The sequence below is a fragment of the Glandiceps talaboti genome, chromosome 1 (assembly GCF_964340395.1).
Source record: "Glandiceps talaboti chromosome 1, keGlaTala1.1, whole genome shotgun sequence".
Classification (NCBI taxonomy): domain Eukaryota; kingdom Metazoa; phylum Hemichordata; class Enteropneusta; family Spengelidae; genus Glandiceps; species Glandiceps talaboti.
The window spans coordinates 28,619,659-28,633,917 of record NC_135549.1 but is presented as its reverse complement, the minus strand read 5'-3'; the positions used below and the strand labels follow the sequence as shown (position 1 = coordinate 28,633,917).

The 14,259-nt window shown below is 34.8% G+C and overlaps 1 protein-coding gene across 1 annotated transcript in view; it reads left to right on the top strand.

The window, feature by feature from the left end:
• Positions 1-6,293, top strand: part of LOC144435415 (cilia- and flagella-associated protein 54-like) — a 70,575-nt gene extending 64,282 nt beyond the window's left edge. Inside the window, exons 58-60 of the mRNA XM_078124014.1 lie at positions 446-1,422; positions 2,899-2,973; positions 3,945-6,293. Coding sequence (XP_077980140.1) covers positions 446-1,422; positions 2,899-2,973; positions 3,945-4,067 — 1,175 coding nt within the window. The 3' untranslated portion in view covers positions 4,068-6,293. The remainder of the gene's footprint in view (positions 1-445; positions 1,423-2,898; positions 2,974-3,944) is intronic.
• The last annotated feature ends 7,966 nt before the right edge of the window (positions 6,294-14,259 follow it).

Below are 14,259 nucleotides of genomic sequence, written 5' to 3'. Positions count from 1 at the left end.
CAGCTTAAATCACCTATAAACAAAATCTGTAAGGGTGAATTTAGCCACATAGTTATTACTTTGTAGGTGAATGTTATGTAACCACAGGTACAGGATATTGAAAAGTAAAATACAGATAGAATCAAATGAGTATGATGTGGAATTTGATGGACATTTAGTAGTGTGCTGACTGGTCCAACTCTGAATATATTTGGCCCTTAGCTCAACATGCATTAAACTGGAAATTTTAACCACTTTTAACAAATTTTCTTGAAATTGCATACTGTAAAACAATCATCAAAGGGAGCTAAAATCTATTTTCATCTCAAACAAATTTTGTTTCCAAGGACCAAGTTCCATAGATATTGTCCAAATAAGTCTGTCCAAAATGTCTCATGTCAACTTACATGCATTCCACCTAGTGTCAATTACTGATTGGTCTTACTTCTAATTTCTATCACAACAGAACCATATGGTGTTGGCTTAGAAACGGTTGAGGAAGGAATAACTCAAGTTCATGAGACTGAATCTGTGGAGTCTGAAGATGAAGTGCTGAAGGCATTAAAGGCTGGTATTGATGTGAGCTGGATCCATTTACTTGGGTACAGTTCTATCCTTCAGAGGCTTTGTAATACTACTACCCTCGGTGTCACAGCAGACCGACTGAACCAAGACAACGGTGGTGCCGTCAGTTTAGGAGCTGGATTTGATCTTGGCTACATCAACCCTTCTGGGCAGGATGGTTGTATCAATCATGACGTCATCAGACTCCCTCTGATGTGTGGCAGAATGGCTCTACGGCAGGCTATTCTGCATAACTTCCTGGCCACGCACTTACCTCTGTATGCCAGTGAGTGTGTGGCTGTGTCTCCACCCAGTGCACTCAGTCTCAAGTGGCAGGGAGCAGCTACAGAGCTCAACATACCAATAAAGAAATATGAAGAGAATGTTTATGTTCCTCCTGAACCTGAACCAGATGAAGAACTTCCTCTAGCCGAGTCCAAGCCCACCACAGGCAAAAAAGAATCCCCAAGTGCAGCAGAGACACTTGAGAAGAACCTAGTGAGCAGTAGTGAGAATGAGATATCATTTCAGTGGTACCAACCAGCATTTGAAGACTCTACCACACATAGCGGCAATGGTGTGCTTCTACTCTATGCAGTCAACAAAGAAGAGAAGAAATCCAGATCAAGCACATCACTCACTTCATCCATCAATGTGGGTAAATTGTCACTGGCACTCTCCCAGTTGATGGAACTGCATGCCAAGCTAGCTGTTGTGAGACAGAAGGGTGAGATCTCCTTAGCAGAACAAGCTAAAACAGAACAGCCAAAGCCACCTTCCCAGACATCAAGTGCAACTAAAGCTGGCAGTAGAAAGGCAAAAAGAACAACTAGAATAACCCAGCTGTCGGCTAAGGTGAAGAGAGATGAAAACCTGGAGGTGAGTGGTGTTTTTTGAATGAAGTAATCACAGGTATTTCAGGATGAAAGCCCTGTAGCTGGAACCTTTTGATGTCTTTCATTAATTTTTACACATTATTCAATAATTCTGATCATTGACTCGCTACCAGTCATTGATAGTATTGTGTACACTTGCTTGATATCAGTTTGTAAACAGTCTTGAAAGGTACTGATGAAGTACTCGTTTGTCAGCAAATTGTAACTTTGTTGGATGCTGCTAAGTTTTTTATGACAAGGCTTTCATTCATGATTCAGTATTAAAAGTACAACAACATATTATATTAAGTACTGTTAACAGTGATCTTGATATTTTTTGTAATTTATCTTTAATACTATAATTGTTGCCGCTGAAATTTATAGAATTAAACTATGGTGTGCGTTTGACGTTCAATGGAGTCAAAATGGACTGTTCTAACCCAGCATACATGTACTTTCATTTGTATGAATTATTCATGGTGTGCCCTCGGTTATTTGCATAGCAAAAAAGATGTATCATTTTTGCTTGCATGAGACTACACTACATGCATTATGACGTTCATTGACATAACACACGTTACAGCATGGATGTATGTCACTAATAAATTCATGGTTTATAGCCTAAGTTCAGTTCAGTTCAGGGATAAGGTTAGGACTATCATTGGATAGTAAAAATCCACTTCACATGCATGATTACACGTACAAGTTGTTTGGTTGTCTTGTCTACCATGATTATGTTATTCTAATTTGTAAATGGAACGCTTATAACTCAGATGCCTAGGTAACCACTAGGGGCACTTCCGGTTTAGTACAAACGGCGAATTATATTTGTGTGTTCGAATCTTCATTGAGTAGCATGCGTTCTGTATCATTTGTATAGAACAGAGAATGTGCACTGTACATGCTGATTATTATATTGCATCCTATGAGTTATAAATGTGTGCATAATTAGTATTAAATAAATAAATATTTCAGAAGGTTTTGTAGAAATACGACAAAATGTGATCCGGGTCTGAATACAGATTACAACATAAGTAAAAAATTAGAACATAACTTGTGAAAAAATCTAGTTGCTGTTGCAACTACCACTGGGGCTTTAAGTAATTTGAAATTACTCACACGTTATTTTGTTATAGGGTTTTGAAATGAAAAAGTATGGACATTGAAATAGTCTACTGTTCAGGCAATAACAATACTGTACTTGTCTGCCTGTAACCTCCTGCTCATTGATAAGCCCACCCCCACCCTTTACTTTATATAGCCTGCTTATCACTATATTTCAAGATACTTTTCATCCCAATGAGTGTGCAAAGTCTGTTTGTACAGAACAAACTTACCGAAACATTGCACCAAATTTTAAAGATAAATTCTGTGCTGAGAATGTGAAGATGAGGGTTTGTCCTAGGGGAAAAGTTTTCAAATGTTGCCTTCTGATCTTAAAGTAATTTGTACTCATTTTAAATGTGTGTTTGCATTACAGGCATTGTTGAAGGAGTGCATTGCAGATATCTATGCTCTATTGAATTATAACCAGGATGTAGATCCGCCAACTGAGGTGAGTACAAACACACAGTACATTAAGAGTATTATATCTTTACAAACCATTGACATCAAACTCCAGTACGAAGTTGAATCATAGTCTTGATAATACATAGTACATATGTATACATTTATTTTTGCATGTGACCAAAATTACATGTAAATATTTGAAATAGCTCTTGTTTGTCAGGTGTTTATGATATACTGGGGTGCACTTTCTAGTGCTTTGATGTTGACTGTAGTCCAGTAAACCATTTAGTATTGAATCCTTTATTTGTTTAGAAACTCTCATTTTGACCTTGACTTTTTGAGGTCAAGGTCAAAAGTAGAATTAAGGAATGTTTTATATGTCATGGAAATTATGTGACATAATGGGTGGTATAAATGTAAGTTAGAGCTGTTCTCTTGTGGATGAGGATCCTTTAATTGACCTTGACCTTTAATTTCAAGGTCAAATGTCAGATTAAAGCTATATTTTGTATGTAATGGATATTATGTACATAATGAATTATATACTATGCACTGCTTTCTCAGAGCATTGCATCATCTTTGTTGATGATAATTTGTCTATTTTGAGAGTGGATACATGGGCAGAACAATGATACTTTGTACATGGTGGGAAAACATTGATGTTACATTCTGAGAATTGTTTTTAACCAATTTCACATCATTGCAAATGCCAAAGCTTTTACGAATTTAAAGCTTCCGACTAGAACCTTTAACCTTAATTACTCACCGCCACTAGATCAAATGTTACACTAATGTGTATGTTTCATACAATTTCTTCTTCTATGAAATAATAATTATATGAGATTATACATGTAGTAGACTAGTACAGCATAAGTTGAGAGTGGGATAGTATATGAGTTACCTTTTGGTACTAGTGATCCTCTGTTGTTGACAAGACGAATGGAAATTTGGAATTTCAATATTTACAAATTATAATTATAAATTGATGTCATACCTGTATTTCTTTCCTCATTTTAGATTCCATTCCCAGTGTCTCTTACCAACATCCACAGTGTTGAACAGATGTTTGACCCTAACCACGGAGACTGGATGAAAAACAATGCAGCAATCTTCAAATGGATGACAAATGTCCTAGCTTAGAAAGATGAAACAAATATCCTTGCTTAGGCTAATAACAAAAAAGAATTGCTTCTGGTCAGGACATTTTGTCTAAAAAGTGGTGCGACAACGCAGATTTTTTTTTTCATTCTCAACAAAGCTGTCACTCAATCTACTATTTATGGCAATTACGGTTCTTTTTATTTAGTACTTTAGAGCAAGTGTGTATGTGGGGCAGATGTAAATTGCTTGTTCATGATTGGCTCTGCAATTGTCTTCACTGAAGTAGGGAGGGTTATTTTTGTTTCCCCACGGATCTGCAGACTGCATGGGCTGTACAAACACACACACACAAAAAAAAGACAGACGCGAGGGTATTTAAGTGATGCGCACGCTGACCAGAAACAATTTTTGGGGGGGCCTTAGAAAGATGTGACATGTCAAAGAGACATCCGTAACAAATGTCATAACTTATATAATATAAGTTTATAATAATATTATCAGATTTGATAAAATCTATTTACTTGAAGTGCAAAATTATTTTTCATATTTCTTACGTGTTATTACTTATCTGTTTGATATAAAACTTTGTACAAACAATAGTTGATAAGGAAAGGAGATTCAAAGACTGAAACGTGTTTGTTTCTGTTTGCTAATACCATAGATCTATGCTAATTACGTATCGCACTAAGTTATGGTTGTGCATGTGTATACTGATTTGTTTATATTGACACTTCTTTGAATATTCCAATAGTTTGAGTGCAGACAGTGTTATTTGTTGAGATTGTTCCCATCACTTTTTTGTCAAGAGTTTCTGATATCAGAATGATGAATTGAATTTAACACCTTATGAAATATTTCATGATATGTTAAATTCCTACAAATCTGTATTGTCATCAAAATTCCTCCACCTGACATCTAAGTCCTCAGGGCACATTTAACAACAACGTAAAAAAAAGCTTTCAGACTGTCAGATCATTATACACCTGATAATATTATTCTTTTGATGGACAACAATTGCATGGGAGTACATTATTGTGAACAATATTTACATATCCCAATATGGTTATACTCTTCAATGCTATAATCCAGTGTATTTTATAAAGATCCATTGTTTCATATGTAAAATTATGAGAAGCTTAAATTTCATTTTCTATAGCCACATTAACAGTTTTCCAAGCTGATACAATATGGTTATTATGTGGGAGTTTGTTTACATAGCAGTACCAGAAGGTTGGAACTAGAGTAAACACTGTCAATATTTTGTTATTTGTATGTCAAATTAGGCAACAATAACAAAAAACGTTTGTTTCCGATAACATTACTTCAGAAAGTAGGGTAGTTAGGTCGGGATTTTATTTTATTTTATGTTTTATGTTTTTTAATAACTTCGACCCATAGACAAAGATACTGGTTGGTCACAATACTTCCATAACAGTTGATGAGGTGTAACAGAAGTAAATGAAGACAATTATGTGATTCAGAAGTAGATAAACACAATATGCAGACTGTGCTGTTATAGGCTGAAATAACATCGTTTCTCTCTGGAATGTGATTTTTGAAGAAAAAAAAAGTAACCAAATTAACTTTGGCAAGAAAATCTACAGGGAAATAGAAGTAAATTGTCATAATTTTACCTTTTTGCAGGTAAAAAAAAATGTTTAGGGTTGGTGGCTTAAACTAGAGTTGTTCGGGTTACTAGAAACACACCTTTTTTGTTTGTCCTTAGGTCACTACCATTAAAGAGAATTGGGGTAAACCATCATCAGCAAAAAACACAAGAGATCAAGGCTTTTCGATACTTATCCATTTATCTAATTATCAAATCCATACGTTAACCTTTTCTATTTCAGATTGAACATTATGTAAATTTAGTATTGTGAAATTTGTGTTCATATTTTCAGAATGACTTTGTTAATTGATCAGTTATATTCTAATGTGTTTGAAATAATATTGTTAATTCATAATTCTATACTTATATTACTAAATCTGTTATATTACCAGATAATACATATCTGTCCGTCCATATGTACAATTCTATTATAAGTAAATTTGGCTGACAAAATGAAAAGAGCGACCGTTTTTTGAAATTTTGAAAATATAAAATATGAATACTATTGTCAGATGTAAGATTAAAAATTTCTTGTTCTGCTGTTTTTCGCCAATTAGCAATCTTTCTCAAACATTTTTTTTTATCTAAGACTTGCTGTAAGGTATATTTTGTGTTGCTGAAATCTATCAACTAAATAGGTAAATCTGTATTATATTCCTTCCATTGTTATGAATATTTGTATATACTTATTGAATCTTTCAGTTAAATATGAAATAATTTGAATGTAATTAACTTCAAAGTGTGTACAGGTTCCACGTAACAGGCTTTGCTCTGAATCCATCTGCAATAAATGATTTGAGTTTTAATTGTTTTGCGTGGATGTGCAATTGTTCAACCTGTGAAAGTTTTAAGTGTGAATGGAAGGGGTGTAGTATAGTGAGCCGAGACACTCGTTTAGGCTAAGTGTCTGGAAGCCTGTCTTGCTTGCTGACTCTCTTACTTCTCCACAAAGAGTTTAGCGGAGTCATAGAGCCAGCGAGTAGACAAGGCTAACTCGCTTGAAGTAGGGGAAGGGAAGTTGATTCATGGTGACCCATTTAAATAAATAAATGAATGAAACCAAAACAAGGAATACGAAAGAGTTTTTAGTAAATTGAATTTTGTCGAGGTAAGTTTTATAATATGCAGTCAAAAGATACTGATATGGTTTTGTCATTACTTGTTGATCATTTAATAATCACATGGCCCCTATTCGAATTTGATCGGCTTACCAAAAGAAAATATATTGAAAGAACATGCCATCATTCGTGACTTGGTATACAATCAACTATTTATCAAAATTCTTAATACTGCATATGATCATCTTTTGAATCAATTGATTAAATGTCAACCCGTATCCTCTCAGGAAATCTAAACCCACCTAATAATTGTATTGCGTGGTGTGTCATGATGGGGGCATTAACTCATACACCGCCATGGTGCAACTCATTTTTAGACAGGCAGTATGGTTACAACTGATTTACATTCAAAGTCAATATCCCCTATTTGACGATAATGTTTTATTAATGATCTTCACACTGCTGGTACAGCTCAACTTATATTATTACATATCCTTTGTTTTATTATTCAAACTTCGTATCTATTAGGTCAGTTCAATATTTGGTATCTATTTTGATGTACACCGTCAATATACAACGTCAGCTAGCTTTTCTGTCACAGGCATGATTTATAACCAAATCTCTGGTTATACAAAATGACACGATATCAAATACTTCTATCGTGTTGGTTTTTATACAAAAAAGTCAACAAATTTACGAACGGCAAAGCTGACATCCGCAGACACAACGAGTGCACTTTCTCCTTTTCCCCGCATGATCATCCTTCATGTAAAGATATTAGGTGGGATTTGTGAATATCTACGATGCGAGCTGTCGCCATTTATATCTACATAGCTATGATGGCACCACCAGATACACTGAAGTGTTTAAAAAATATAATACGTGTAATGTAATAACATTTTACACGATCACTTTTTTAAAAACGACTTTTGATATTGTCAAACTTTGCATGAAATTGAATTATGTTGACTTGGGCATATGCATGTCAATTTGTTTCACGACGTCTTCCTAAGGGCTGCCTGTACATCCATCCATCCATCCATCCATCCATCCACCATACATACATACATACATACATACATACATACATACATACATACATACATACATACATACATGCATACATGCATGCATGCATGCATACATACATACATACATACATACATACATACTGGACCGAAGTGTCTATACACCCATCCTATGTGTCATGGAAGTGAATAGTATGTTCAGATCTGACCCCATTTGAGCAATGTCGTCTCTGAAATGTCTATACAGACGAGACTGTAACGCTCTTCCTAAAACAACACCAATTTCCTTACCAACCTGTCCAGTTCACTTCACGAACATATATCCGAGCAGTAGATATGTTTACGAAGGAGTAATTCAGTTTGACTTTACAACTAGAAGCCGCTTTGACGGGATAGTTCAATACATATATTGCCGAAAAACTGTTGTGTTTTTGGGATTCATGCCCATCTCCCATGGCCACCTGCAGATCATCGAATTAGATTAGCAAGATAACTACCTCTACCACTACCACTATCTTCTTCTTTCGCGACTGTATGTTTTCAAGATAGATTATTCTATATTTTAAATGACAGTAATACTCGTGCTAACCTATAATGATACAATATATACTGTATAGTTGACATCCACACTAGTTGCATCTGGATTAGATATGATTAATGACACTTTATACTCTCAATATAGGAATCATCTATATGTAAACTGGTGTTTGTAGTTTACATATCACACGGTTGAAAACGTAATAAATAGTTTATGAGTGTGTCATGTATTTTACGGTTCGGACCATAAAGTTAATACCTCCATTCACCAGAATGTACATACAAACTATAACCATTCACCAGACACGCCCTAATGTAGTAAATCACAATCAATATGACTGAAAGTATATTATGCCTCGATATTTAGACTAAATATAGCAAGAAATTGCGACCCTGTTATTTTAAAGTATAGAATGCGCTGTTTCTCATTGGTTTCTGCGTTGTTGTATCACACGGAGGCGACGAACGGTCACTTGAAACGGGCTGTAACAAGAGTCAAAATTAAAGACAAAGTGTACATGATGTCATATTTATAGCCCTTGCCTTGCGTCACATTTCGGGTTAATCTATCTACGTATTAACTGGGTCAGTTTAACAAGGGTACACAAACTAAAAGCTCTCTGTTAATTTATTAGGTCGAACAAATAGGTTTCTAGCGACATCATGTCTTCTATTCATAAATGAACTAAGGCGCCAGACGTCATCACATTGGCACCCAAGTGTCTGCGTCAGGTTGCAGTACGGTTTTATTTCATATTTAGGCAAGAAATTGCAATCGTGTAAGTGTCTAGACTATGTGGGTCGTATTGGTTTTCTGTGTGGTTATATAAAACAGAGCCGATGAACAGTAACTTCACATTGGCTGTAACAAGAATCAAAATCCAAAGACAAATATATAACTATTGTACAGTTATATTTATAACCCTTGCCGCGGCCTTGTATCATGTTTCTGGCTAATCTATACAGTACATACTAACATGCACGGGTTGTAACTGAGATATCATTTTTTCGATCAGCTAACCGATATATTTAAGTGAAAATTGTAATACCAATAATTAGACACTGTACATATTTTATCTATAATACTATAGTAATAAGGTGAAATAAATCGTGATTTATTGGGGGGGGGGGGTTCTAGGTGCGGACCCAATAATCAATTCGATTGGATGTAGGTAAGCTTATAACCTCATATGTACTGCTACACAATTAGGTTTACCAAAATGGGATTTTGGTTTGCAGGGTGTACGCTATCACGATTAAGTCCTTATATCTAACAAAACAATTTCAAAATATGTAGATATCTAGCAATTTTGAAGGTGGAGTTTATCGTAGAAAGACCACATGTCATGGTTTCGTTTCTAACATGATTATCACTGGTACATTTCTTTGAATGTTTTAACAGTAATACAATGTATTGGTTATAGGTAGCACGTGCCATATATTTAGGACATGTGTCCACATTTATCTATCACTGAAGTATGAATATATATTGGTGAAATTTGACAACAATGATATCTTTAAGATACCATGCTATAACATTATACCGGTCACCTCACAAGAAACAAAACAGATATTGGACAAGGGCCTATCGAGGAGTTTTTCAACAAACCCGTTTTTATCAACATGTCCTCTCACGCATATGTGGATACGCATATTTATTGATTTTGACATTTTCGAGTCGTCAAGCGAACATTGTATTTGAAACAAACCAAACTACCCTTCTCACTGCAAACATATCCAAAGACCTTTGTTATTAGTGCAAATACAAACATATAAGCAATTTGACGCACGCAATATTAAATTATTGTACAAGTGTGTTTTGTTTTCGTCATTGAATGATAATGTGCAAAGTTATGTAAAATTTGCTGCGTCGATGGAGATAGTGCCTAATTGTAAAAATAATTAATTATGCAAAGGACTCATTGGAATTAAAAAGCTGGCTACATCATATCAACAAGATGTATTGCACAGTTGCGTTTTGTCATCGTCAATCATCCAAACTATGAAATTTGAAGCTTCATTGTTCAGATATTGCCTTATATTGCGAAAATCCTTAACATTACCGTAAATGACACAATGTTCATCGGATGTTTATCGATAGCTCTTGTCATTACTATGTGTAGTGAGTTTCATTACGACGGACGGACGGGCGGACGGACAGACAGACAAACAGACAGACAGACAGACAGACAGACAGACAAAAGTATAACATAATCTCCCTTAAAAAGGCAAAGCGATACCTTAATCTCGTCTAATATTATGGCCCCTTCCCCATGAAAAAAAAATATTGTAATATTTTAACAACATACGTACACTTGTATTGACAACATACGTACACTTGTATTAAAGCTAAAATGTATCTTTCTAACTGTTCGCCCGCCTTTGAGCGAGATGTTGTAACATTAAAGAAAAATAGAAATTTAATAGTAGTGGTGACTAGTGGTGACGTTTGGTGGGAGAAGATAAGAGGGTATCCCACTCCCCTCTCAAATTCCGTTAAAGTTTTGAATTATATATTCTAAGCAAGGTCTCTCACGGCAACATATATAAACAGTCATGTAAAACCAAATTTATAGGCGAAATACAATTTAGGCGCTGATATAGAGTCTTTATTTCGATTAGATTACAATGAAATTTGTCATTTTTCTGTTGCTAATATGATGCAACTTCTTAGGAAATTGTCAAAGCTTGTCAAACCACTGTCGTCATCAAAATGATTGAAATACGAAAAATGTGCATCCCGATCTCTGACTTTCACACACTTTGGACAACAAGTTAAGTTATAGGGGCTGATATCGATATCGAACAACTGTTACAAACGACTACCATAAAGGTAGAGTGACAGGGGATAGACGTTCCTTAATCATCTTACATTACCTATGCCTTCAGTCCAATCCATTGTTCAGACTTCCTCTCATACAACCTGTTACCCATATATTATAGTATTTTGTACCAGAATTAAGATATTAACAGGTAAATATGCTACCGTTAAGCACATTAAAACCTTACTAAGTTTCTGATACACGCATCGAACACATAGTATATTTAATCCGAATAAAATCTTCCTACACCATGTTGTATCAAAAATTAAATTGAATGTAAATTACTTCAAACGCACATTATTAGAATGCGAAATTCTAAACTACTATACGTTTAATATAAATGTAAATACAAAGGAATCAAATGATTGAAATAAAAACCACATCAACAAGCTTTAGATGACACACGCTATTTGTTATACATATAGCGTATACACCAAATTATATGACATTTGAGTTTCTGCAAAGTTACACTCCGACGCATTCCCTTTGTTCAGCAACAAGAGTCTCCTACTTCCATCTCAATTCTAGACCAAGACATACGGTAGCCATGCATTTTCAAACCGCGTGCCTAGACTATGGAATTCTTTACCATTGGATACATAGTAGTCATCAAATCTGCAAGAACAAACTTAAGAAACGTACGTTCAAAAAAGCGATTCGTGTGGACTGACCCTTTTTAACTCCATTGAACAGTGCTTTGGTTCTGAAGTCTGGCGCATTATAACTTATTTTAACTAACTGATTGATTGATTGATTGATTGATTGATTGATTGATTGATTGATTGATTGGTAGGTTGGTTAGTTGGTTGATTGGTTGGTTGGTTGATTGATTGATTGATTGATTGATTGATTGATTGATTGATTGATTGATTGATTGATTGATTGATTGATTGATTGATTGATTGATTGATTGATTGACTGACTGACTGACTGACTGACTGACTGACTGACTGACTGACTGATCGATCGATCGATCGATCGATCGATCGATCGATTGATTGATTAAATTCTCAGATTAACATAGATTGGTACAAATATTCTAATATGGGAGTAACAGGTTGTACAAAAGGGAGTTTGAACAGTGGGTAATAAATCTGGTATTAATGAATATTAAAATAAATCTGAGTAAATCAAAGAATGTGTGTCCCCTGTCACTACCTTTATTGTTTTGATTTGTAACAGTTGTTCGTCTGACACAAGAATGAATTCAGAAACCTGACTGCAAATCTGTTTAGCAACAACTTTTCTCAGTCTTCCTTTGTACAGTAATGTAGTTCACCAGTCTTCCTTTGTATAGTAATGTAGTTCACCAGCCTTCCTTTATATTTACGTAAAGCTAATTAATTGTGGTGCCGACAACAATAGTCATCTATAAAAAAATATCGTCTGCTGTAACCTGACTAAACTTGTTGTAAAAAGTGTGTAAAAATAAATAAAAGATCGAGATACAGTATTTTGTAAAAGATTTTTAATGATGTTGATGATGAGTGGGTTGACAATTAAGCGTCCTTGGTAAATATCCTAAGGAGTTACGTCATACCAGCAATAAAGGAGAAATGACAAATTTGATGATAATCTAAAGCAAATACTTTATGTCCAATATAGAGTATTACATCCCAAATTCTGTTTTACATGTCCTGGAGTACAAATGCTGCTATGAGAGACCTAATTTGGAGTATAAAATTCATATATGTAACCTTATTTGGGAGGGAAATACCCCTTTCATACCCCCCCCCCTCACACATCACCACTAGTGACAAGTCGATTGACAAGGCGTTAGTACCTCACTGAAATGAGAACCCATGAGAACGACAAACCCAAATATTAGCTTTAATACGAGTGTACGTATGTTGTTAAAATATTATGGTGATCTACATGTGATCTTCAATCCATGTGGAATAGGTCCTGATATTTGGCAAGATTAAGGTATAGTTTTACCTTCTTTATGCTTTTGTCTGTCTCTGTGTGTCTATATGTGTGTCTATATGTCTATCTATCTGTCTGTCTGTCTGTCTGTCTGTCTGTCTGTCTGTCTGTCTGTCTGTCTGTCTGTCTGTCTGTCTGTCTGTGTCTGCGTGTCTGTTTGTTTGTTTGTTTGCAAATAGAAAGACCTTTAAGAAGTCTTTTATCCCGTCGGCAGTTGCCGTTTTAAACACGAGCTTTTCAAAATCATTAACAAGGACAAGGGGCAAAGCTTCCATCATTGCAGTTTAGATGTTTAGTTAATTCTGGACGGTTAATACGGTCCTTATCCACTTTATACAATTGTAGCGTCTTTGTCTTTTAATGCAACATTGTTTTATTTACATTGTTGTTCTTGTAACCTGTCTGTTGTTTTTATGTGTATCGCCTAGTGCCAAAGGCAAATTTCCATGTTTCATTGAACAATAAAGTTCATATTATCTGATCTTATCTGATCTTTCTGTATGTACATGTCTTTAGGTATGTTTGCACTGAGATAGGTCGTTTGCATGGTTTGTTTCATATACAATTTTTGTTTCTCTTGAGGTACCCGGTATGATGTTATATCGAATGGTATATTAAACCTATCATTAATGTAAAATTTCACTTATATTAATATTTGCACTTCATCAGCGATAAATAAACTCTTTATGGACACATTTCAATATAATTCATACTATATACAGAACCGATCCTTTTTTTACTTTACCTGCCCTCTTATCTTCAAGAAAATTATCACACCAAATAAACATATGCATTTGCATACTGAGTAGGTCGACATTATACCCAATCAGTATGTGAATGCATGTTTTAAACTTTATTCGGTGGGATAATCTCCCAGAAGATAAGACAGCAGGTAAACTGTGAGTGAATCTCATACCTTGGTAATTATAGGGCGAGAAATTTTTTTATCTAGATAAATGGAATTGAATAGATGAAAGAGTAGTGTATTTATTTAGTCAATCAAAGTGAATATTCAGTCATAAGAAAGGCTAGCCAGGGATGGAAAAGCAGCAGCAGCAGCAGCAGCAACAACAACAACAACAACAACAACAACAACAACAACAACAACAACAATAATAATAATAATAATAATAATAATAATAATAATAATAATAATAATAATAAAACAAAAACAGTGTTATCATACCACAAAAAAGTCCAATCAAATCAAATCGTATCATATCATCAGTAAAATGTTTACTGGATCCTGAG